This window comes from Macaca nemestrina, chromosome 5, assembly GCF_043159975.1.
Source record: "Macaca nemestrina isolate mMacNem1 chromosome 5, mMacNem.hap1, whole genome shotgun sequence".
Taxonomy (NCBI): domain Eukaryota; kingdom Metazoa; phylum Chordata; class Mammalia; order Primates; family Cercopithecidae; genus Macaca; species Macaca nemestrina.
Genome location: NC_092129.1, coordinates 146,238,416 through 146,263,236, shown reverse-complemented (window position 1 = coordinate 146,263,236; position 24,821 = coordinate 146,238,416). Strand labels below are relative to the sequence as shown.

General features: G+C 41.9%; 1 protein-coding gene across 5 annotated transcripts in view; it reads right to left on the bottom strand.

The window, feature by feature from the left end:
* Nucleotides 1–24,821, bottom strand: part of LOC105474524 (serine/threonine kinase 38) — an 83,016-nt gene that overhangs the window by 53,886 nt on the left and 4,309 nt on the right. For 3 of the 5 annotated variants that reach the window (XM_011729275.2, XM_011729274.2, XM_071097141.1), the window contains exons 2-5: nt 21,051–21,183; nt 5,624–5,675; nt 4,379–4,501; nt 2,296–2,379 (exon numbers count right to left, since the gene is read on the bottom strand). In XM_011729275.2, the coding sequence (XP_011727577.1) occupies nt 2,296–2,379; nt 4,379–4,501; nt 5,624–5,675; nt 21,051–21,181 (390 nt within the window). In that variant the 5' untranslated portion in view covers nt 21,182–21,183. Of the gene's footprint in view, nt 1–2,295; nt 2,380–4,378; nt 4,502–5,623; nt 5,676–21,050; nt 21,187–24,821 lie in introns of all 5 variants that reach the window. The other 2 variants (XM_011729276.3, XM_024790600.2) reach the window with 1 other exon arrangement.

Sequence of the window (24,821 nt, the reverse complement as noted above, 5' to 3'; positions counted from 1 at the left end):
GGTCTCTACCTACTGCAGGGAGCCAAAGAAAAGGGGAGGCACTACAATTACCACTTGTCACTCACCCTGGAGGACAGAATGGTGACCACAATATTTCCTGTTTGTCAAGGGGAAAGCTACTGTGAGCACACCTTGCCCTTCTCTCTTGAGGCTGAAACAGTAGCTAGAAACCTCATGGTTTGAAAGTGGAGTTGGCTGAATATAGATTAAGGGAGGGAAGAGTCTGAGGTGCAATTCATACAAAAAGGTTATCTTTCCCCTATTCCATAAATATTTAATAAGGTGGGGGGGGTTGTTGTTATCCTATGCCCTAAGAAAGCAGAAATAAAAGCCAGTTTTTTGTCCCATCAATAACTATATACTGGCATCACAACTGAAGGTTTTCCTTTTGCACTGGAAGAGAAACATCAGAAGCTAGCTAGATGTCATGTCTCACCCTTTAAATTTTTCCAGGTAGCAAAAATTTCCATCATGTGGAGCAGAAAAATAACCTGAACTCTCAGTGGGTAGCTTTAATTCCTACCCAGTTTATTTAGTAAAAGCAAACAAAAAAGCAATTTTACCTCTGTACCTGTACTTTGTCAGCCCTACCCCAAAATGGTGATGGATTTGCACTGGTCTACTTCCATCTTTTATCTAGCACAAACCCAATGCAGGCTTCTTCAAGATGGCTGAGCCAGGTAGAGTCTGTGGCCAGAGACTTTAACTGGGTCATAATGAGATCTGTTAAGTTGAGGAGTTGAGTCCTCAGCTAAGGTGAGCTAAACAATTTAAGTTAATGTACCATTTAATCCATAAGTTAATGCATCATTTAAAATGTTAATTATAATAGTTCCTTTACTTTCATTTAGAAAAGTTTTAGAAACTGATTTTGAAGGCACAGTATTTGAGAAAGGCTTTTTACACATTATGTCTGGACCATCCTCTGTTAGAAACCATGTGGGGCACCAGGTATACGTAAAATTACTAACTCTGAAAATCATATGTACTTTGTTTTGCAGTTTTACTCTGACTGCTAACATTTGATAAAAAGAGGCCTTAAGCCTTGGTTAAAACTGTAAGAAATATATCTTGCAAAAACAAAACTTACTCATGAGATGCAAACATACTAATTAATGCAGAAGCCTTATAATTTCCTTCTCAAGATTAACTGACACTTTTTCAGTGCCTACACACCCATACCACAAACTAATTTGTAGATAGTATGTAAGTAGGCCGGCTTACTGTGAATTTTGAAAAAGGCTGGTGTTAGCATAAAGTATAGTGTCTGAAGACTTACTGCCCGGGTATTTGATACTCTCAACTGAAATTCCTGGGAGTCTAAAGCTTCTCGGTAACACATGAAAATTCGAGAGAAAATAAAAATTCCAAATTTTGGGGTGGCATTTAAATGAAGACAGGGAAGACCAGTGATTGTATCTCCTCTCAAGAGGTAGAAAGGATTGGATGTGGGGCCAATCTCCATCCTTCCTCTTTGGCTCTAAATTGGGAGTTCTTGTCACAGGGTCTCCATGTTCCTATAACATCAAATCTTCTACAGGACATTTGCAGTCATTACCCATCGCAATCTGTTCTTAAGCAACCAGCTACATTAGACTAGATTTATAGAAAGTCTATTCTTGCTTTTTAATTTATCCTTTCCAATATTTAAAACTTTATTTATTTTGCATAAGGCACTTTATAAATCGATTTGCAAACCAGGTTTTGGTTTTAGAAAATATCCTTTATCATTAAAGGAGAATTTGCGTTGTTCTGCCATTTGCATTATATTTTTCAAATTCAATCAGAAATTGGAAGGCTGGTCTTTTTCAGGTACTGATGAGCTACCTAGAAGACTCAACTTTGGTTTAGGTAAACAGAATGAAGCATATAAAGACACATTTTAGATTATAAATTCCAAATTCTAATTCCTAGTCCTTAGTTATGAGATATATATTACAATTTCTATTTCTCAGCATTTGGTAAGAAACACACTACCAACACCACGTATGACCTCAAAAAAAAAAGGCTCTCAAAATAAGGACATTTTGTGATCCATTGGAAGACACAAGTAACAGCTTCTTTTCGAACAGATTCTCAATTTTTAAAAGATTGCATATAACCTATAGGAATTATTTGTGATTTTAAATATGAACTGCTTCTTTGTAGGGGGAAAAAGGTAGTATTATATATACAGTCATACATGACAGAACTAAAGAAAACTGTAATAAAAATATATATTTCAATTAAACAAAAAGAAAAGTTTTAGGAGACAAAAATTAATAAGCTAAAAGCACTGCTACCACTGTGCTTTACCTGCTCTTTTTCAAGCATATCTGCTTTACGGAGTATTTTCATTGCATACACATGTCCCGTATCTTTCTTCTGAACAAGCCGTACCTAAAAAGTTACAAAAGAAATGCCAAGTCAAAAACTCATACTACCAAGCTAATGCTTTCATGTGTTATAGGATGCAATAATTAACTGAAAAAGTATTATAATTTTAACAGGAGCAACTAGTAATAACAAAGCAGAAGAAAATGCTTTTCAATGTTCCAAAATGAATACATTATACACAGTAAAGTCGATGCTGCAAACATCCTCAAATACCTCTACATCTGAACAGCTTTGGTTCCTTAGTTGAACAAACCAATCTAATTTAAAACCTTCCATTTCAAATTTAAGGACTCATTATACCCCTGACATATGTCATCCAGTCAGCTCAGAAAATCTAAGTAAATGATTACAACGATGTTTAATTAAAAAAGTAGCGGTGCATGGTGTTGTATACCTGTAGTCCCAGCTATTTGGGAGGTTAAGGTAGGGGGATCGCTTGAGCTCAGGAGTTATGAGCTATGGTGTATTATGCTGATCAGGTGTCTAAAGTAAGTTCAGCATAATATGGTGAATATGGTGACCTCCCAGAAGTGGGACTGGCTGGGGGGGTACTAGGTTGCCTAAGGGAAGGGCAAACAGGCCCGGTTCAGAAATGGAGCAGGTCAAAACTCCCATGCTGATCAGTAGTGAGATCGTGCCTGTAAACAGCCAAAACTCCAGCCTGGGCAACACAGTGAGACCTTGTCACTTAAATCAAAATAATAATAACAAAGTAAAACTTCATGCATAGGAAAAACATCCGGAAAGAAAAACAAAAAATTCAGGCCAGTCGCAGTGGCTCACACCTGTAATCCCAGCACTTTGGGAGGCTGAGGCAGGTGGATCATCTGAGGTCAGGAGTTTGAGACCAGCCTGGCCACCATACTGAAACTCCGTCTTTAATAAAAATACAAAAATTGGCTGGGTGTGGTGGCAGGTGCCTGTAATCCCAGTTATTCGGGAGGCTGAGGCAGTAGAATCACTTGAACCCGAGAGGCAGATCTCGGCTCACTGCAACATCTGCCTCCTGGGTTCAAGCGATTCTCCTACCTCAGCCTCCTGAGTAGCTGGGATTACAGGCGCGTGCCACAACACCCAGCCAATTTTTGTATTTTTAGTAGAGACAGGGTTTCACCATGTTGGTCAGGCTGGTCTCGAACTCCCGACCTCGTGATCCACCCGCCTTGGCCTTCCAAAGTGCTGAGATTACAGGCGTGAGGCACCGCGCCTGGCCCTGGGGTACCAGGTTTTAATAACATACTGTTCCTTTTATACTTGCAACTATTGCATCAGTAGGTCGTCTACTTTGGGCATTTTTCATTAATGGGAATGACCTTGCATGGGCTCTTTCAAACTCTCCCCAACCAACTGCTCTTGTGCCCAAGCAGGATCATTTCCAAGAACTGTGGGGACAAAGTCGCAAATGCTTTCAAATCTCCACCACTACCTACATAACTCCTTTCTGTAAATTCTACCTCCTAGGGTCATCTTTTTAGAGCTGTATCAATCTGGTGGGGAGAAATAAAGGGTGGAGATACACTGTTAATTAGTTAGTTTCCTTCTGGAGAGGCAGTGCAGTATGGGGAAAAGCAAGCGCTTTGAGTTCAGGAAATAGGGCCCAACTTTTGGTCCCAGTGCTTAATGGCTCTGTGATAACAGGACATTATATATACCTTTACAGTCTTAATTTCATCATCTATAAAATGGGTTACTGTCCTGATTATGGGGAAAAAGCAGCCTGTAAATAATAAATGTTGATTTCCTTCTACTTTTCAACTCTCCCCCTAAGTCAATATTTAAACACCAACATCATCTCTGGCAAACAGAGAACAGAGATCTGGGACCTTGGAGAGAAGAAAAAGAGAAAGCAGACAGACAAAGCAATTAGGATGTGGCGATGGCATGCCTGACCCATGTAATTCCATACATTTCAGTTATATCAACAATTACGAGTTGATGATAGGTTAGAAGCTTTGAAGTTTTGCAATTATTTTTGTACTTGACAAGTAGCTGTGATTTTTACCTCACCAAATGCTCCTCTGCCTATTACTTTTAAGGACTCAAAATCTTCCAATCCAAGTCTTGTTCTCTTCAAACGAAGAAACTCTGTTTCCTTCCGAGCATGTGCTGATCTCCGGAGTCGTTTCTAATATTTAAATAAGGAAGGGAGAAGAGGGGAAGGAGCTGAAATTCTGATAACAAGTCATGTTTGTCACTTACCCAGCTGGAAAACAGGTCCACAGTGGACTAGGGATAATCTTTTCACATATGGAAGCACCCCAGAAGGACTCTTAAGAGGTCACTTCTCCATTTCCCGGCCTTTAGACACAACATCCAAGCCACACTGAACAGATGAGTGCCTCCTCTGGGAACTCTGACTAACCTACTTCAGCAATCCACTATCCTAACATTTTTGGTGAAGGAAGGGATAAATAATCAACAACATTTTCCTTTATCCTGTTTAATATAAACTAAAAATGTGTTCTTATCTTTCCCTCTGGGTTGGTTACACATTATATGCTCTAACTTTCTGTTATTTCTACAAGTATTGGGTATTTTTCACCACTGTCCTGGGTTCTGCAAGCCAATCCTATTTTCGAAGGCATTTCCACTGCCATTCCAGTTTCTTGCACAGTCCCTTGTTAACTATATTTTCTCCTACTATATCTGTGGGCACTGGGTGGAAGGGCTGATTTGAGATGGATATTTTGCCTTAATAAAGATTTCAGGAACATGACACACTGGGGCCTGTCGGGGCATGGGGGGAAAGTGGAGGGAGAGCATTAGGACAAATACCTCATGTACGCGAAGCTTAAAACCTAGATGACAGGTTGACAGGTGCAGTAAACCACTATGGCACATACGTACCTATGTAATAAACCTGCACGTTCAGCACATGTATCCCAGAAAAAGTAAAGTAAATAAATATTTCAAAAACTTGCCCTACTCCTACGGAGACTTTTCAGTGAATTCTATAAAAATGCTATAACTTGCTCTTTTAAATTTTAATTTGATTTCATTCCTTCTTTCTCTTGGAATTCTAAATCTAGTTTACTATAACTGCATCTAGAGAAGCCTTCCTCTCCTAGTTACTTAATAATTAATCTGTCCCTCTGCATTAACACCCAAATCCAGAAGCACACTACCCCTCAAGTTCCTCTGTTACTGGGCCGAAACCCTTCTCATGTGTAACAAGGCCAACAACTTGCTGGACAAGATACAACCTGCCATGCTGGGTTTTAAGGAAGATACTGCCAATATTAATTACCTCTTCATCTTTTAGGCCTTCTTCTTCCATCACCTTTTCTAACTTCTTTTGTCTAAAACAAAAACAAAAGACACATGAAATCACACCTGAATAACTTTCTGAAAACTCTGTAACTTAATATTGTAATTGCATTTTAAAAAATGACACAAACAGGTAAATCTCGAACTGTCTCATTAAAACCAAAAAAATTACAGTTACTAAGACAAGTAAAAAGATTTCCATCCTTTGTTAGGTCTACTTTTTTTTGGCGGGGTGGCGGGAGGAGACAGAGTTTTGTTCTGTCACCCAGGCTAGAATGCAGTGGGGCAATCTCAGCTCACTGAAAACTCCACCTTACAGGCTCAAGCAATTCCACCTTAGCCTCCCAAGTAGCTAGGACTACAGGTGCATGCCACCACCTGGCTAATTTTTAAATTTTTTGTAGAAATGAGGTCTCACCATATCGCCCAGGCTAGTATCAAACTCCAGCCTGACCTTCCAAAGTGTTGCGATTACAGGTGTGAGCCACCATGCCCCATCCTTAGGTCTACATTTTTTAAAAGCCTGTCTAAGATGTTAATGCAACAAAGAATCTTGTTTCAAAACATGTCCTCTCTCGGTTTTGGCTTTTTTTTTTTAATTTTCTTTTCAGTTATTTCCTCCTTACCAAACCACAAAACAGCTGGTATTTGACAAACTCTTGTATCATGGTGTTACTTTCCCTCTCTCTGACTGAAGTCTACTTCCTTTATTTCTGCATCTTCCTCCTCCTCCCTGCCATGAGCAAAGGGTAACAAACAACAAAGGTAAAAGCAGAATTTGGAAATTTAACGGGAAAAAGTGATCAAAAAGGTGACTGGCACCACTATCAAAACATCATACATCAGACTGGGTGTGGCGGCTCATGCCTGTGATCCCAGCACTTTGGGACGTGAGGCGGATGGGTCACTTGAGGTCAGGAGTCCAAGACCAGCCTGGCCAACATGGTAAAACCCCGTCTCTACTAAAAATATAAAAATTAGGCTGGGTGCAGTGGCTCATGCCTGTAACCCCAACACTTCGGGAGGCCAAGGCGGGTGGATCACTTGAGGTCAGGAGTTTGAGACCACAATGGCCAACATGGTGAAATCCCATCTGTACTAAAAATGCAAAAATCAGCCAGGCATGGTGGCATGCCCCTGTAATCCTAGCTACTTGGGAGGCTGAGATAGGAGAATCACTTGAACCAGGGAGGTGGAGGCTGCAGTGAGCAGAGATCACGCCACTGCACTCCAGCAGTGGAGTGAGACCCTGTCTCAAAAAATAAATAAATAAATAAATAAATAAATAAATAAATAAATAAAACGCCAGGCATTGTGGCTCATGCCTGTAATCCCAGCACTTTGGGAGGCCGAGGAAGGCGGATCATAAGGTCAGGAGTTCGAAACCAGCCTGGCCAATATGGTGAAACCCCATCTCTACTAAAAATACAAAAATTAGCTGGGCATGGTGGCGAGCGCCTGTAGTCCCAGCTACTCGGGAGGCTGAGGCAGAATTGCCTGAACCCGGCAGGCAGAGGTTGCAGTGAGTTGAGATCATGCCACTGCACGCCAGCCTGGGTGACGCAGCACGACTCTGTATCAAAAAACATATATCTGTATCTCTCTCTCTATGTATGTACATATGTATATATGTATATATGTACACACACACACACACACATATATATATAAATTAGCTGGGTGTACTGGCAGGCGCCTGTAATCCCAGCTATTTGGGAGGCTAAGGCACAAGAATCACTTGAACCTGGGAGGCAGAGGTTGCAGTGAGGCAAGACCACACCACGGCACTCCAACTCGGATGTCGGAGTGAGACTCTGTCTCGAAGAAAAAAAAAAAAGCATTCAGATATCAGACTTTTGGAGTACTGAACTTTAGAAAGTGCATGCAATAATGTTTTTGATCTATAGTCTCATAAAACTAAAAGAAGCCAGTAAAACTTCCTTACAACCAATTCCACAGAACTTTCATTTACTCAGCACAATAAATGAAACTACATGGGCTAGAATCTCTCCTCCACCACTCATCAGCATTCCAGATAAACAGGCAATACTTACAAACAGAGCAAAGAAGGGTAAGAGTGTACAGTATGCTGGCCAGGTGCGGTGGCTCACACCTGTAATCCCTGCACTTTGGGAGGCCAAGGCAGGCGGATCACGAGGTCAGGAGATCGAGACCATCCTGGCTAACACAGAGAAACCCCGTCTCTACTAAAAATACAAAAAAAAAAAAAAAAAAAAAAATTAACCGGGCATAGTGGCAGGCACCTGTAGTCCCAGCTACTCAGGAGGCTGAGGCAGGAGAATGGCGTGAACCTGGGAGGCGGAGCGAGCCGAGGTCGCGCCACTGCACTCTAGCCTGGGCAACGAAGCGAGACTCCATCTCAAAAAAAAAAAAAAAGTGTACAGTATGCTGCAGAAACAGCATGTAGTCCATTGTGGCTGACACACACAGCACTTCAAAAGCCACACCAAGAAGGTTGGATCTCATTCTGTAGACAATTGAGTGCTAAAAGAGGCTTGTGTGCAAAGGAGTGATGTGATAAGATTTCTATTTTAGAATGGTAACCAGCAGTAATGAGGATCTGATGGACTGGCAGGGAAAGCAACTGAGAAAGATCAGAGGCCAGTTGAGAGTTACTGTAATGATTCAGATGTACAGTAAAGATCTGGAACTAGGGCAGGAAAACCAGAATGAAGTGAATAGAGCTATTGCAAAGATGACCAACTGACAATAGGAGTCAAGAGAAAAGCCTTAGAATTTCCTGTCTAGAGGTATATGATGCCACTAATCAAGACAGAAAATGCAGAGAGAGGAACATTAACAGTTCTCCCAGTTCCCGGAATAGTTTGGGATACATGTGCATCTATGTGTACACATGTATTGGAGAGAAAAGGCTGTACTCTTAGTAGTTTCAGGAGTGTAAATTAATTCCATTGCAGTGGTTAGGTAGTTGAAGCAGAGAAGAGTAAGAAAAGTCAAAGTATAACATGCTAGGCAAAGCTCTAAGAACACAGCTGTGGTCAGCTCTTTTTGTGCCCTGAGTACTAAACACCATCACACCTCCTGACTATATGTTTTTGAATGACTACATCAGAATGGGCTACAAGTCCAATGCACTATCCACTGTGTCACAAAACTGGCTCCTTCTGATTATATTTTAAATCTAAATACAAATTAAGAGGTTTTCCACAGCTTTACTGAAGTGTAATCAAATTTGTTGCAGCAGAACGCCTGCCTGAGAGTAAAGTTAACTCCTTGAACACAATTAGATTATTTCATTAGAGAAAGTATCCAGAAAAAAAAAAGCCTATCCATGATAACGATTAGGACCAGGTCCACAAAGACCCTGAGGACACTAAAAACAGCAAGGACAGCCTGAAATGACTTAAAAATGACATCCTCTGTGAGATGATATCAAAGGAATTACTGTTAACTTGGTTAGATTCATAGTGGCATTTGCATTATGCAAGAAAATGGCCATATTTTTGGAAATGCATACTTGAGAGTATGCAGGATTAAAATGACAGATGTCTGGAATTTACCTTAAAACACAATAGCAAGAAAAAACAAAATGGGATAGATGAAGAAAAGATACCAAAGCCCTAAAATTATTAAATCTGAGGGATGAATATATTGAAACGGGGTCACTATATTATTCTATCTATGTTTAAAATTGTTCATAGTGAAAAATAGCAGGACTCTCCACACAGGCATGCTCTCTTATAGGAGTGCCAGGTTAACACTCCAGCCTTTGGTGGAGCCACTCTTCCCTTCAATTCCAATGTTCCAAACCAGAACCCTGGGAGAGAGACCAAGTCACTTTCACACTTAGAGGCCATATCCAGCCTCACCCCAGTGATGACTTCCATGCGTTCCATTTATTTTCGTGTGTGTTCATTTCCTGTATGAGAGAGTGGTAAGACCTTCTGAAGGCAGGGACTGTATTTGAATTCCCCATCTCCACTAAGAATAGTGCTTTGTACACAGCTACTTTCTAAATGTATGCTGCTAAATTTTAAAAAGTAGAATGTATAGCAATGTGCAGACACATTCATGACTACTACTTACAATTAGCCCCCTTTTCTAATTTAGGGTCCTCTCTTAGCATAGCTTGATTCGGAGGTAGCAGGAATGAGAAAATAAGGCTATTCCACCCTAACTGAAAATAGATAGTATTTTGGTGAGACACCGAAAACCAGGAAAAATAGTGTATTTAACAGAAATAGGGCCAGGCATGGTGGCTGACACCCGTAATCCCAGCACTTTGGGAGGCTGAGGCTGGCAGATAGCCTGAGGCCAGGAGTTGGAGACCAGCCTGGCCAACATGGTGAAACTCTGTCTCTACTGAAAATACAAAAAGTAGCCAGGCGTGGTGGCACGTGCCTGTAATCCCAGCTACTCAGGAGGCTGAGGCAGGAAAATCTCTGGAACCTGGGAGGCAGAGGTTACAGTGAGCCGAGATGGTGCCACTGCACTCCAGCCTGGGTGACAGAGTGAGATTCTGTCAGAAAGAGAAGAGAAGAGGGGCAACAGAGTGAGATTCTGTCAGCAAGAGAAGAGAGGAGGGGAGGCGGAGGGGCTGTGATTATATCTCCATGATTAAAAATGCCTAAATTCAGAAAATGCCTAAGAAATACTTTTTTTTTTTTTTCTGAGACAAGAGTCTTACTCTGTCACCTAGGCTGGAGTGCAGTGGTACTATCTCGGCTCATTGCAACCTCTGCCTCCCGGTACAAGTGATTCTCCTGCCTCAGCCTCCTGAATAGCTGGGATTACAAGTGCCCACCACCATGTCCAGCTAATTTTTGTATTTTTAGTAGAGATGGGGTCTCACCATGTTGGCCAGTATGGTCTCGAACTCCTGACCTCAAGTGATTCACCCACCTCGGCCTCTGAAAGTACAGGGATTACAGGCGTGAGCCACCACACCTGGCCTTTTTCCTTTTTTTCTTTTTTTTTGGAGACAAGAGTCCGGCTCTGTCACCCAGGCTGGAGTGCAGGACACGATCTTGGCTCACTGCAACCTCTGCCTCCTGGGTTCAGGTGATTCTTGTGCCTCAACCTCCCTAGTAGCTGGGATTACAGGCATATGCCACCATGTCCGGCTAATTTTTGTATTTTTAGTAGACACGGGGTTTCATCATGTTGCCCAGGCTGGTCTTGAGCCCCTAACCTCAAGTGATCCACCCACCTCGGCCTACCAAAGTGCTGGAATTATAGGTGTGAGCCCCTGCACCCAGCCAGAAATACCTTAAAATTAACACTACACAGATCCTTTAAAATCTCCACAAATTACTTCAATTCTACACTCTGGTTTGACTGATATCTGCTCAGTGAAGACCATTAGGAGGTCTGGACTTACTCATTCTTGAGGCTTAAATAAAACTGACACGGGATCACTAATAATAATCACGTATCTCTACTTAGTATTAGATAAGACCAAACGAGGAATTTCTACAGTTAAGAAAACATAGGCCGGGCGCAGTGGCTCACGCCTGTAATCCCAGCGCTTTGGGAGGCCGAGGCGGGCGGATCACAAGGTCAGGAGATCAAGACCACGGTGAAACCCCGTCTCTACTAAAAATACAAAAAATTAGCCGGGCACGGTTGTGGGCGCCTGTAGTCCCAGCTACTCGGGAGGCTGAGGCAGGAGAATGGCGTGAACCCGGGAGGCGGAGCTTGCAGTGAGCCGAGATCGCGCCACTGCACTCCAGCCTGGGCGACAGAGCGAGACTCCGTCTCAAAAAAAAAAGAAAACATAGATGAGAAAATCTAAGAGGAGTTGCAGAACATAGAAGTTCTCAGTAAAATGTATGAAAGACTATTTTATTTGGGGAGAAAAAAGCTTACCATTGTTATTTATTAAATTAGGTGTTTGTGGTTTTAATTAACCCACCTAAACAGTATTCATGAAGAAAAGAAACAACTGAAAATATTTTGTAAAAGGAAATGCCTGTTTCCTCAGATTTGATTTCAAACTGCTATGAATTATCTAAAACATTATTTTTTAATGAATAAGTAGACAACTGTCAATACCTACTAGGTACCTAGGATCACATACAGAACGAATACAAGGAGAGCTGCTGCTCCTCGAGAAGGTCACAACCGAGGCTGCCATTGAAGGCAAAACACAGACTGAAGGAATATAGCAGATGCACTTGCCCTACTGAGTGCTTATGATCTAACAGTGGTATTAATAGACCATCAGGTGGCATTCCGCAGCACTGTGTGATGGACACTAGATTCAGGGGGTTTAATTATTTTTAAACCAATCTATAGAAGCTGCTATAGTGTTTCTATGAAACTGCTCAAAGTTCTCATATTTTATGTTTATACAGGAAACAATTCCCAGATGAATTTTACTCTTTCTTCTATCTCTGGGCTTTGGACACATATCCCCCTGCAGTAAGTCCTTTGCTTCAACTATAACCTAGTGTTCTACTATGACGGAACAGGGCAAGAGTTGCACAGCAATGCTAGGAATAACAGACATTTTAAAGGCACCTAGACAAGACACAAAAGAAAAAAAATGAAGATTTGTATTACAACTTGGTCTCAAAATTTGCTAGCCCAAAACTTATTATTTCAAATCTCCATCATATATTATCTCTTCATTATCAATTGTCTCATATCACTAAAACTGTTTATTTATCAAGGTCCCGCAATGCGTCCCTCCAGAACATTAAAAAGCTTGCAAACTCAGGCCAGACAATCATGGCTCATGCCTGTAATCCCAGCACTCTGGGAGGTGGAGGATGGCTTGAGCCCAGGAGTTTGAAGCTGCAGTGAGCCATGATCGCATCACTGCACTCCAGCCTGGGTGACACAGTAAGACCTTTGTCTGTAAGATAAAATTAAAAAAAAAAAAAAAAAAAAGGCTTCTTAGTTTACTTCCGAGGTAATTCTTGTCAATCCCTTTTTAAAAATTTTTCTAGGAACAATAAAGCCTGAAAGTTTTATTGAGCTGTATCAGTAAATCCAAAACCAACTAGCAGTTCATACAAAAAAGAGGGTTCTGGCTGGGCATGATGGCTCACACCTGTAAACCCAGCACTTTGGGAGACCAAGGCGGGTGGATCACTTGAGGTAAGGAATTCAAGACCAGCCTGGCCAACATGGTGAAACCCCATCTCTACTAAAAATACAAAAATTAGGCCAAGCACTGTGGCTCACACACTCTGGGAAGATGAGGCGGGCGGATCACCTCAGGTCAGGAATTCAAGACCAGACTGGCCAACATGGTGAAACCCCGCTTCTACTAAAAATACAAAAATTAGCCAGGCATGGTAGTCCATGTCTGTAATCCCAGCTACATGGGAGGCTGAGGCAGGACAATCGCTTGAACCCAGGAGGCGGAGATTATGCTATTGCATTCTAGCCTGGGCAAAAGAGTGAAACTCCGTCTCAAAAACAACACGAAAATACAAAAATTAGCCCGGAGTGGTGGCGCGCTCCTGTAATCCCAGCTACTCAGAAGGCTGAGGCAGGAGAATCGCTTGAACCCGGGAGGTTGCAGTAAGCCAAGATGGCACCACTGCCCTCCAGCCTGTGCCAGAGTGAGACTCCATCTCAAAAAAAAAAAAGAGGGTACTCAACAAAAAAGATCTACAAGGATATATTAATTCTGAAAGGCTCAAAGTACTAGTGCATTGTTGTTTTCTTAAAGAGATAGATGGTGTCTTGTTCAGTTGCCCAAGCTTGAGTGCAGTGACACAATCATAGCTCACTGCAGCCTCAAACTCCTGAGCTCAAGAGATCCTCCCACCTCAGCCTTCTGAGTAGTTAGAACTACAGGTGCACACCACCACACGTGGCTTACTATTCTTTAATAAAAAATAATGGCACTTTTATAAACAACCAAAAACAAACATTCTAACCCTCTTAAATATCTAACATTCTCTTCTGTCTTTTGATTAATTTGGTCTTTCAAAAAAAGCAAAACCACCAATGCTTTTTTGTTTGTTTGTTTGTTTTTTGAGATGGAGTCTCGCTCTGTTGCTCAGTCTTGAGTGCAGTGGCGCGATCTTGGCTCACTGCAAGCTCCGCCTCCCGGGTTCACGCCATTCTCCTGCCTCAGACTCCCAAGTAGCTGGGACTACTTGGGGGGCACCCACCTCCACACCCGGCTACTTTTTACATTTTTAGTAGAGACAGGGTTTCACCATGTTAGCCAGGATGGTCTTGATCTCCTGCCTCGTGATCCACCCACCTCGGCCTCCCAAAGTACTGGGATTACAGGCGTGAGCCACTGCGCCTGGCCTCCAATGCTGTATTTTTTAAATTTTGTTTATTTTTATATAACCCTCTCTGCTTCTGGAACCACTGAAACTTTTAGACGGCTTTTCTATCTTGAGAATCCAAAGAATGCAAAGCACTGCTGTCTGCTCATTTTGGGGTACAATCTTAGTGTTAATCACAATGTATCATTTATTAATAATGTAAACAAAACCACACATCATCTTGTTCCTGCAGAATGTGATACATACCAATAATAAACCATAGCTAGGGCAGAACCAGTAGGATAAAACCCAGAGGACTATTACTAAACAAGTGGCTAAATCAAAACTCATAAACATTTGCTTTATAATTACTACCCCAGTAGCTATGATTTCAAGAAGTGACTGTATTTGAAATAACTACCTCCACAGGTTTCACCTGCCTAAAGATATCCTGTACAGATTTACGTTTGAATTCCCCATGATCCTAACACGGGACAGTGTGCAGACACTTGTTTACTCCAGTGAACAGCAGCTAGCCACCACCAAGCATAAAATATCTGACTATTCCACACACAGAACTGCATATTTAAGGTCAAATTATATATCCCATGTAAATTATCATTTACACCCTCATGAAGAACAGGATTGCAAAGATCCTTATCAAAATATTAGCATATCGACCCAGCAACATAAAGGAGATAATACGATGTCATCAAGGTTTTTACCCCTGAAATGTAAAGTTAGTCTAACATTCAAAAATCAGTCCATGTAACTCACCACATTAAAAGAATAAAGGAGAAAAACAATATGACCATTATGAAGATGCTCAAAAAGCATTTGAAAAAAATTCAACACCCATAAAAAAACAATCAAAACGAAACAAACGACAAAAATAAAAAAATAATAATGAAAAGAAAAAATTCAACACCTACTCATGATAAAAATTCTCAGCTTCTCAGCCAAATTGGAACATAGGCTGAGCGCAGTGGCTCACACTTCCAATCCCAAAACTTTGTGAGGCTGAAGCAGGAGGACTGCCTGAGGCCAGGAGTTCAAGATAAGCCTGGTCAACATAGTGATATCCTGTCTCTACCAAAAGGTAAAAAAAAAAATTAGCCAGGTGTGGTGGCACATACCTGTAGTCCCAGCTACTTGGAAAGCTGAGGTGGGACAATCGCCTGAGCTCAGGAGGTCAAGGCTGCAGTGAGCCATGATTGTGCCACTGCACTCCAAGCTGGGTTAAAGCAAGACCCTGTCTCTAAAAAAACAAAAAAATTTTTTTAACCCAAATTAGAACATAAGGAAACTGCCTCAACCTATAAAGGGCATCTTTGGTAAAACAGTGAGCACGTTAGCTTGAAATCAAGAAGAAAACAAAGATATCCACTCCCACTACTTCTATTCAACATTTTACTGGAATTTCCAGCTAGTGCCCTAAGGCAATGAAAAAAGAAAAAAAAAAAGAAAAAAAAAAAAGGCCGGGCATGGTGGCTCACGCCTGTAATCCCAGCACTTTGGGAGGCCGAGGTGGGTGGATCACAAGGTCAGGAGATCGAGATCATCCTGGCTAACACGGTGAACCCCCATCTGTATAAAAATACAAAAAATTAGTCGGGCGTGGTGGCGGTCGCCTGCAGTCCTAGCTACTCGGGAGGATGATGCAAGAGAATGTCATGAACCTGGGAGGCAGAGCTTGCAGTGAGCCAAGATCGTGCCACTGCACTCCAGCCTGGGCAACGAGCGAGACTGTCTCTCAAAAAAAAAGAAAAGAAAAGAAAAGAAAAAGAAAAAGAAAGGTGAGTAGATTGAAAAGGAAATAAAACTGTCTCTACCTGAATATCACACGATTGTTTACATAGAAAATTCTAAATACGCAAATTAAAAAAAAACCTAGAATAATTAGAAACTTACAGAACACAAGATCAATATACAAAACTCAGTTATATGTCTATATACTAGCAGCAAACAACTGGACAATGAAATTCTAAATAGCATCCAGAAAACCCCCAAATACTAGAAATAGATTAACAAGACATGTAAGATGCACACACTAAAAATTACGAAAACACTGTTGAGAAAAACTAAAGAAGACCTTAAAAATGGAGATATGGGCCAGGCGCAGTAGTTCATGCCTGCAATCCCAGCACTTTGGGAGGCCAAGGCAAGTGGATCACCTGAGGTCAGGAGTTCGAGACCAGTCTGCCCAATATGGGGAAACCCCGTCTCTATTAAAAATACAAAAAATCAGCTGGGGTGGTGGCAGGTGCCTGTAGTCCCAGCTACTTAGGAGGCTGGAGCAGGAGAACTGCTTGAACCTGGGAGGCGAAGGTTGTAGTGACCCGAGATCACAACACTACACTCCAGCCTGGGCAGCAATAGCAAAACTCCGTCTCAAACAAACAAACGAACAAGAAAACAAACAACAACAACAAAAAACAGAGATATGCAATGTCTGTATAACAGAAGATTCAATAATGTTAAGGTGTTGATTCTCCACAAATTGATCTACAGAGTCAATATAATTCCAATAGTAATTCCAGGCCAAGTGCAGTGGCTCATACCTGTAATCCCAAAACTTTGGGAGGCCGAGGCGGGTGGATCACAAAGTCAAGACCATCCTGGCCAACGTGATGAAACCCCATCTCTACTAAAAATACAAGAATTAGCTGGGTGTGGTGGCGCGTGCCTGTAGTCCCAGCTGTTAGGGAGGCTGAGGCAGGAGAATCGCTTGAACCCAGGAGGCAGAGGTTGCAGAGCGCTGAGATCACGCCACTGCACTCCAGCCTGGCAGCAGAGCAAGACTTTGTCTCAAAAAAAAAAAAGCAACATAATTCCATTGGGCTTTTCTGTAGAATAAGATGACTCTAAAATTTATAATAAAATGCAAAGAACACAGAATATTCAAAGCAATCTTAAAATAAAATGACCAAAGCTGGAGGACTTACACATTACCTGACTTCAAAACTTACTACAAAGCTACAGTAATCAAAACAGGGTGATACTGGCAAAGGACAGACAAAGAGATCAATGAGACAGAAAAAGAAAGCCCAGAAATGAATTCACATCTGTATGTCAGTTGATTTTCAAGAAGAGTGCCAAAGCAATCTCATGGGGGAAGATCTTTTCAACAAATGGTGCTAAAATAACTGGATATCATAAGGATAAAAATCAATCTCAACTCCCCACCTCATATCATACACACCTATTAATTCAATATGGATCACAGAACTAAATGTAAAAACTAAACCTAAAAAACTTCCAAAATGGAACATACGAGAAAATCCTTATGACTTGGGGATAAATAAAGGTTTCTGGCCAGGCACAGTAGCTAACACCTGGTAAGTCCAGTACTTTGGGAGGCTGCGGCGAGAGGATCACTTGAGGACAGGAGTTCAAGACCAGCCTGGTCAATATAACAAGACCTTGACTCTAAAAAAAAATTAGAGTTTTTTTAAATTTTACTTTTTTTTTTTGAGACTGAGTTTCACTCTTGTTGCCCAGGCTGAAGTGCGATGCTGTGATCTTGTCTCACCGCAACCTCTACCTCCCGGGCTCAAGCAATTCTCCTGCCTCAGCCTCCCGAGTAGCTGAGATTACAGGCATGCACCACCACCACACCCAGCTAATTTTGTATTTTTAGTAGAGACGGGGTTTCTCCATGTTGGTCAGGTTGGTCTCGAATTCCCGACCTCAGATGATCCACCCGCCTCGGCCTCCCAAAGTGCTGGGATTACAGGTGTGAGCCACCATGCCTGGCCCCAAATTAGTTAATTTTTTAAAAAGAGGAAAGGTTTTTTTAGAAAGGTCACAGAATACAATAACCATTTAAAAAATGCCAAATTTTATTTCATCAAAATTTAAAATGTCTGCTTGCCTAAAGACTTTGTTAACAACATGAGCAGGAAAGCCACAGATTGGGAGAGATTACTTATGAAACATACACATGACAAAGGTCTGATATGTAGGACAAACAAAGAACTCCTGCAACTCAATAACAAAGACAACTCAATTTCTTTAAATGCTCGAAAAATTTGAACAAACATTTCACAAAGGAAGATGCACAAATGGCCAAAAAGTACATAAAAATGTTCAACATCATTAGTCATCAGGGAAACGCAAACTAAAAATCACAGTGAGATATCAGTAAATATCCACCAAAATAACTAAAACACTGACAACACAAATGTTAGCAAAAATGTAAAGTAACTGGAACTCTCATATATTAGTAATATTTTGAAAAAAGGTCTAGCAGTTTCTTATAAAACTAAACATATACCTATGTATATGATTCAGAAATTCCACCTCTAGATGTTTACCTGAGAACTGAAAACAAATGTTCACAAGACTGGTACAAAAATGTTCATAGAAGTTTACTCAAAATAGCCAAAAATTGAAAAGAACCCAGGTGTTTATCAACAGGAGAATGGATAAACAAACTAAGAAGATATAGTCAGAAGACAGTATAGTACCAACAATAAAAAGGAACAAATTATTGATGCATACAGCAACACAGAGGAACCTCAAAAACATTACGCTGGCAGGTGTGGTGACTCACACTTGTAGTCCCAGCACTTTGGGAGGCTAAGGTGGGAGGATCACTTGAACCCCAGAGTTCAAGACCAGCCTGGACAACAAAGTGAGACCCTGTCTCTACAAAAAAATTTAAAAATTAGCCAAGCGTGGTGGCATGCACCTATAGTCCCAGCTACTTGGGAGGCTGAGGCAGGAGGATCGATTGAGCCTGGGAGGTCAAGGCTGCAGTAATCTATGATTGTGCCACTGCACACCACCTTGGGCAACAAAACAACACCCTGTCTCAAAAACAAAAAAATTATGCTAAATGAAAGATGCCTTGCTCAAACAAATACATACTACGTTTCCATTTATGTGTTCCACTTGCATGAAATAGGCAAAACTATGATAGAAACAAAATCATGGCCGGGCGTGGTGGCTCACGCCTGTAATCCCAGCACTTTAAGAGGTGAAGGCAGGTGGATCACGAGGTCAGGAGATTGAGACCATCCTGGCTAACACGGTGAAAACCCGTCTTTACTAATAATACAAAAACAAAATTAGCCGGGCATGGTGGTGGGCGCCTGTAGTCCTAGCTACTTGGGAAGTTGCGGTGGGAGAATGGCATGAACCCGGGAGGCGGAGCTTACAGTGAGCCAGGATCGTGCCACTGCACTCCAGCCTGGGCGACAGAGCGAGACTTCGTCTCAAAAAAAAAAAAAAAAAGAAAGACATAAAATCACAACAGTGGTTGTTTAAGATGGAAGAACCAAGAGGCATGAAAACTTTCTGGGAGAGGTAATGCTCTCTGTTTTGATAAAGGTTTAAGTTATAAAAGTGTATGCATTTGTCAAAACTCATAAAATGGTAACCCTCAACTTGTGAATTTCATTGTATATAAATTTTACACCCTTCCCCAAAAAGTATAAATATTGAACTCTAGTTAATGTTATATAAGCAGAAATATTCAGAAGTATACTGATGTCTACAACATACTTTGAAGTGAGGCAAAAATTAAGATGGACTGGCCAGGCGCGGTGGCTAACACCTATAATCCCAGCACTTTGGGAGGCCAAAGCAGGTGGACCACGAGGTCAAGAGATCAAGACCACCCTGGCCAACACGGTGAAACCCTGTCTATTAAAAATACAAAAATTAGCTGGGAGTGGTGGTGCATGCCTGTAATCCCAGCGACTTGGGAGGCTGAGGCAGGAGAATTGCTTGAACCCAGGAGGCAGAGGTTGCATTGATGCATTGAGCCGAGACTGCCACTACACTCCAGCCTGGGCGACAGAACAAGACTCTGTCTCAAAAAAAAAAAAAAAAAAAGAAATTAAGATGGATTAATGAACAGATACAAGAATCGATAGATGGATATGTAGTTAAACAAATACCATAAATAATCACTATAGACTCTAGATGATATATATGTATATATTCACTGTATAATTATTATAAGTTTTCTGTACTTCTGAATACTTTCACAGTAAAATATTGGGAAAAAAATTTTTTTTTTTTGAGACGGAGTCTCGCTCTGTCCCCAGGCTGGAGTGGCTTGATCTTGGCTCACTGCAAGCTCCGCCTCCCGGTTTCACGCCATTCTCCTGCCTCAGCCTCCCAAGTAGCTGGGACTACAGGTGCCCGCCACCACACTCGGCTGATTTTTTTATATTTTTAGTAGAGACGGGGTTTCACCATGTTAGCCAGGATGGTCTCGATCTCCTGACCTCGTGACCAACCGTCTCGGCCTCCTAAAGTGCTGGAATTACAGGCGAGAGCCACTGCGCCCGGCTGGGAAAAAATTTTTTTAATTATGAGTTACGGCCAAGCGTCTCTACTAAAACTACAAAAATTAGCCACGCATTTTTGCGTGACTCACACCTGTAGTCCCAGCTATTCAGGAGGCTGAGGCACAAGAATTGCTTGAACCCAGGAGGTGGAGGTTGCAGTGAGCTGAGATCATGCCATTGCACTCCAGCCTGGGCAACAAAGTAAGATTCAATCTCAAAAAAAAAACAATAAATAAATAATGAGTTACCAAGTGGACAGTATACACCAGATTAGTAATAACATAGCTGATAGTACAACCATTAACTAAGTGACTACTATGTGTGAAACACTATGGTACATACTCATATATGTTATATCTAATCCCCAATGCAATCCTGCAAGGCAAGTAGTATTAACCCCATTTTCCTGATGAGGGAACCAATTCACAGAGAGACTAAGGAACTTATTAGAGCTTCATACAGCTATGCAATGAAACTGGACTCTAAACCCAGGTCTGACTCCAAAAGGGCTTCCATTATACCACACTGCCTTAACAATTAACTCCTAGGATTGGGCTTTTTTTTTTTTTTTTTTTTTTTTTTTAAGATACAGACTCTCACTGTTGCTCAGGCTGGCCTCAAATTCCTGGGCCAATGCAATCCTCCCACCTCAACCTCCCAAGTACCATTTTTTTCTTGGATTTCAATAGAAGTTTATGTTATTGACTTGTAGGCATAAGTGGGTTAATGGCAGGGACTTTGAAAATCCCTATCATTGTCATTCCATTGTGATAGTCTATAATAAGGCTGCTACTATTCTTGTCTCCTTTCAGCATTATAAGTGTTTTACAATATGAGAAAGGAATGCCACAATCATGACACAATTTTTTCAAACAAAATTCTTTACCTCATTTCTCGTTCTTCATGTTGAGCGATAAGGTTGCTATAAAAATTCTCCAGTGTCACTTTGGTCATTGTCACCCTTTCCTTTGTGTGGTTACTCATGGATGAGCAAGGTGTTGAGCCTGTCATTGCCATGGCTGCTAGAAACAAAGAAAAGAACAGGTATTAGATTTGGAGTTAAGAATCCACCCATTGTGCACTCTCCTACCTTATTGGTAGGAATGTAATTTGGTGCAAGTTTTCTGGAAGACAAACAGGTAATATGAAACAAAAGCCAGACAAAGAGAATACTTAGTGAAAATAAATATAAATTACTGCCGTATGACCCAGAAATCCCACCCCTAGGTATAAAGACTAGAGAAACCATCACATAGGCTTCTAAAAAGACATACACAGGATGTTCAGTATAAACAGGATGTTCACTATGCCTTAATTTGTGTTATGGGAAGTTGGAGGCACTTAAGTAAGAAAATAAAGAGCTGTGGCTGCATAGGAGATACCATGCAACAACCAGAAAACCAGAAGCAACTCTACCTGTACCTGTAAGTCACACAAATGTATCTTTTTTTTTTTCTTTTTGAGATGGAGTTTTGCTCCTGTTGCCCAGGCTGGAGTGCAATGCAATGATCTTGGCTCACCACAACAAGTGATTCTCCTACCTCAGCTTCCCGAGTAGCTGGGATTATAGGCATGTGCCACCATGCCCAGCTAATTTTTTATTTTTAGTAGAGACGGAGTTTCTCCATGTTGGTCAGGCTGGTCTTGAACACCCGACCTCAGGTGATCCGCCGGCCTCAGCCTCCCAAAGTGCCGTATTACAAGTGTGAGCCACCGCGCCCGGCCCACACAAATATGCCTCCCTCCCTTCCTTCCTCCCTCTCTCTCTCTTTCTTTCTTTCTTTTCAAGACGGAGTCTCGCTCTTTCGCCCAGGCTGGAGTGCAGTGGCATGATCTCTGCTCACTGCAACCTACACCTCTCATGTTCACACCATTCTCCTGCCTCAGGATCCCCAGTAGCTGGGACTACAGGTGCCCGCCACCATGTCCAGCTAATTTTTGTATTTTTAGTAGAGACAGGGTTTCACCATGTTAAGCCAGGATGGTCTCAATCTCCTGACCTCGTGATCCGCCCACCTCGGCCTCCCAATGTGCTGGAATTACAGGCGTGAGCCACCGCGCCCGGCCCACAGATATATCTTTAAAACATATTAGTGCAAGTGCGTATTGCATTTTTAAAAAGAGAACAAGATCACAATACCAGATAGGTAAATTAAGAATATATAGTAAACCACACGCCTGTAATCTCAGCTTCCTGGGAGGCCAAGACAGAGGACCGCTTGAATCCCCAAGTTTAAGACTAGCCTGGGCCAGGTGTGGTGGCTCACACCTGTAATCCCAGCACTTTGGGAGGCCAAGGCGGGCGGATCACGGGGTCAGGAGATGGAGACCACGGTGAAACCCCGTCTCTACTAAAAATACGAAAAATTAGCTCGGCGTGGTGGTGGGCGCCTGTAGTTCCAGCTACTCAGGAGGCTGAGGCAGAAGAATGGCCTGAACCTGGGAGGCGGAGCTTGCAGTGAGCTGAGATCGTGCCACTGCACTCCAGGCTGGGCGACAGAGCCAGACTCCGTCTCAAAAAAAAAAAAAAAGACTAGCCTGGACAACATAGTGACACCTAAATATATATACATATAGTACACATACAGTACAATTCTTTGCCATCTAAAAATCTACCTTGAAGAAATCAAGGACCCATAAAAATTCATCACAAGGCGATTCAATACAGCGTTGTAATCACAAAGGAAAATTAGGGATAACTTGAATATACACAATAGAATTAACTCAGTATGAAAAAGCCTTTCAATAAAATAATGTGTGGACAATTAAAATATGTCCAAATAGTTAACATCAGAGGAAATGTTTCCACTCTAAGTCAACAGAACAGATAACAAAGCAGAATGTATATCACGATCTCAATTTTCTTTATGTGTTTACTGTATGTGCACATAATTATTAGAAAATATAATCAAAATGTTATTAGTGGCATACCCATAGGTAGTGAAAACAGAAAATTTTATTCTTGCTCGTGCTTTTCCCATGTTTTTCTTTTTTTTTTTTTTTTTTGAGGCGGAGTCTCGCTCTGTCGCCCAGGCTGGAGTGCAGTGGCGCGATCTCGGCTCACTGCAAGCTCCGCCTCCCGGGTTCCCGCCATTCTCCTGCCTCAGCCTCCCGAGTAGCTGGGACTACAGGCGCCGCCACCACGCCCGGCTAATTTTTTTGTATTTTTAGTGGAGACGGGGTTTCATTGTGTTAGCCAGGATGGTCTCGATCTCCTGACCTCGTGATCCGCCCGTCTCGGCCTCCCAAAGTGCTGGGATTACAGGCTTGAGCCACCGCGCCGGGCCTTTTTTTTTTTTTTTCGAGATGTGGAGTCTCACTCTGTCACCCAGGCTGGAGTACAGTGATGCAATCTCAGCTCACTGCAACCTCTGCCTCCCGGGTTCAAGCGATTCTCATGTCTCAGCCTCCCAAGTAGCTAAGATTACAGGCACCAGCCAACGCGCCCAGCTAATTTTTTTGTTTGTTTTGTTTTGTATTTTCAGTAGAGACGGGGTTTCACCACACTGGTCAGGCTAGTCTCAAACTCTTGACCTCAAGTGATCCGCCCAACTTGGCCTCCTAAAGTGCTGGGATTGCAGGCGTGAACCTCTGCACCCAGTCCATGTTTTCCTGTATTTTCTTCCATCAGCATATACTGTTACCAATAACTCTTTATCCACAGTTAAATGAAAAATCTATTATTAAAATGGTAATCTACTGATACATACATGCTCTGACACAGCCTTAAGGTATTTGATAAATGTTTGCCGTTTATTTGAATTTACAAGTTAAAATAAAGATGTACGTCTTAAAGGGAACAATATGACAAAAAAACCTGAATCACAATTCTAGTGGTAGAAGTAGCAATATCTTAAAAACGAGAGATCTTAACTTCCTCATTTTACACAAGAAAAAAACACCACCAATGGGTTTAGATAAGTTATAGAATATTTTTTTCCTAAATTTAAAATCTCGTTTTCAACCAGTTGTGTGGCGCACACCTGTAGTCCCAGCTACTCCAGAGGCTAAGGCAGAATTGCTTGAACTGGGAGGCAGAGGTTGCAGTGAGCCGAGATCACGCCACTGCCCTCCAGACTGGGCTACACAGCGAAACTCAGTCTCAAAAATAAATGATAAAATCAGCTGAGCACGGTGGCTCACGCCTGTAATCCCACCACTTTGGGAGGTCAAGGCAGGCGAATCACCTGAGGTCAGGAGTTGGAGACTAGCGTGACCAACACAGTGAAACACTGTCTCTATGAAAAATACAAAAATTAGCCGGGCATCGTGGCAGGTGCCTGTAATCCCAGCTACTCGGGAGGCTAAGGCAGGAGAATTGCTTGAACCCACGAGGCAGAGCAGTGAGCCGAGATCATGCCACTGCACTCCACCTGTGCGACAGAGCGAGACTCTGTCTCAAAGAATAAATAAATAAATAAAATAAAATCTCATTTTCCTTCAGATATTTCAGTTAACCTGTATTATCACACTTGGCCAAACTGTTCACTAACATTGACTCACTGTAGCATTGGCAATAGCACTCAATTTTTTTTTTTTTTTTTTTTTGAGATAGAGTCCCGCTCTGCCACCCAGGCTGGAGTGCAGTGGCGCGATCTCGGCTCACTGCGAGCTCTGCCTCCCGGGTTCACACCATTCTCCTGCCTCAGCCTCCCAA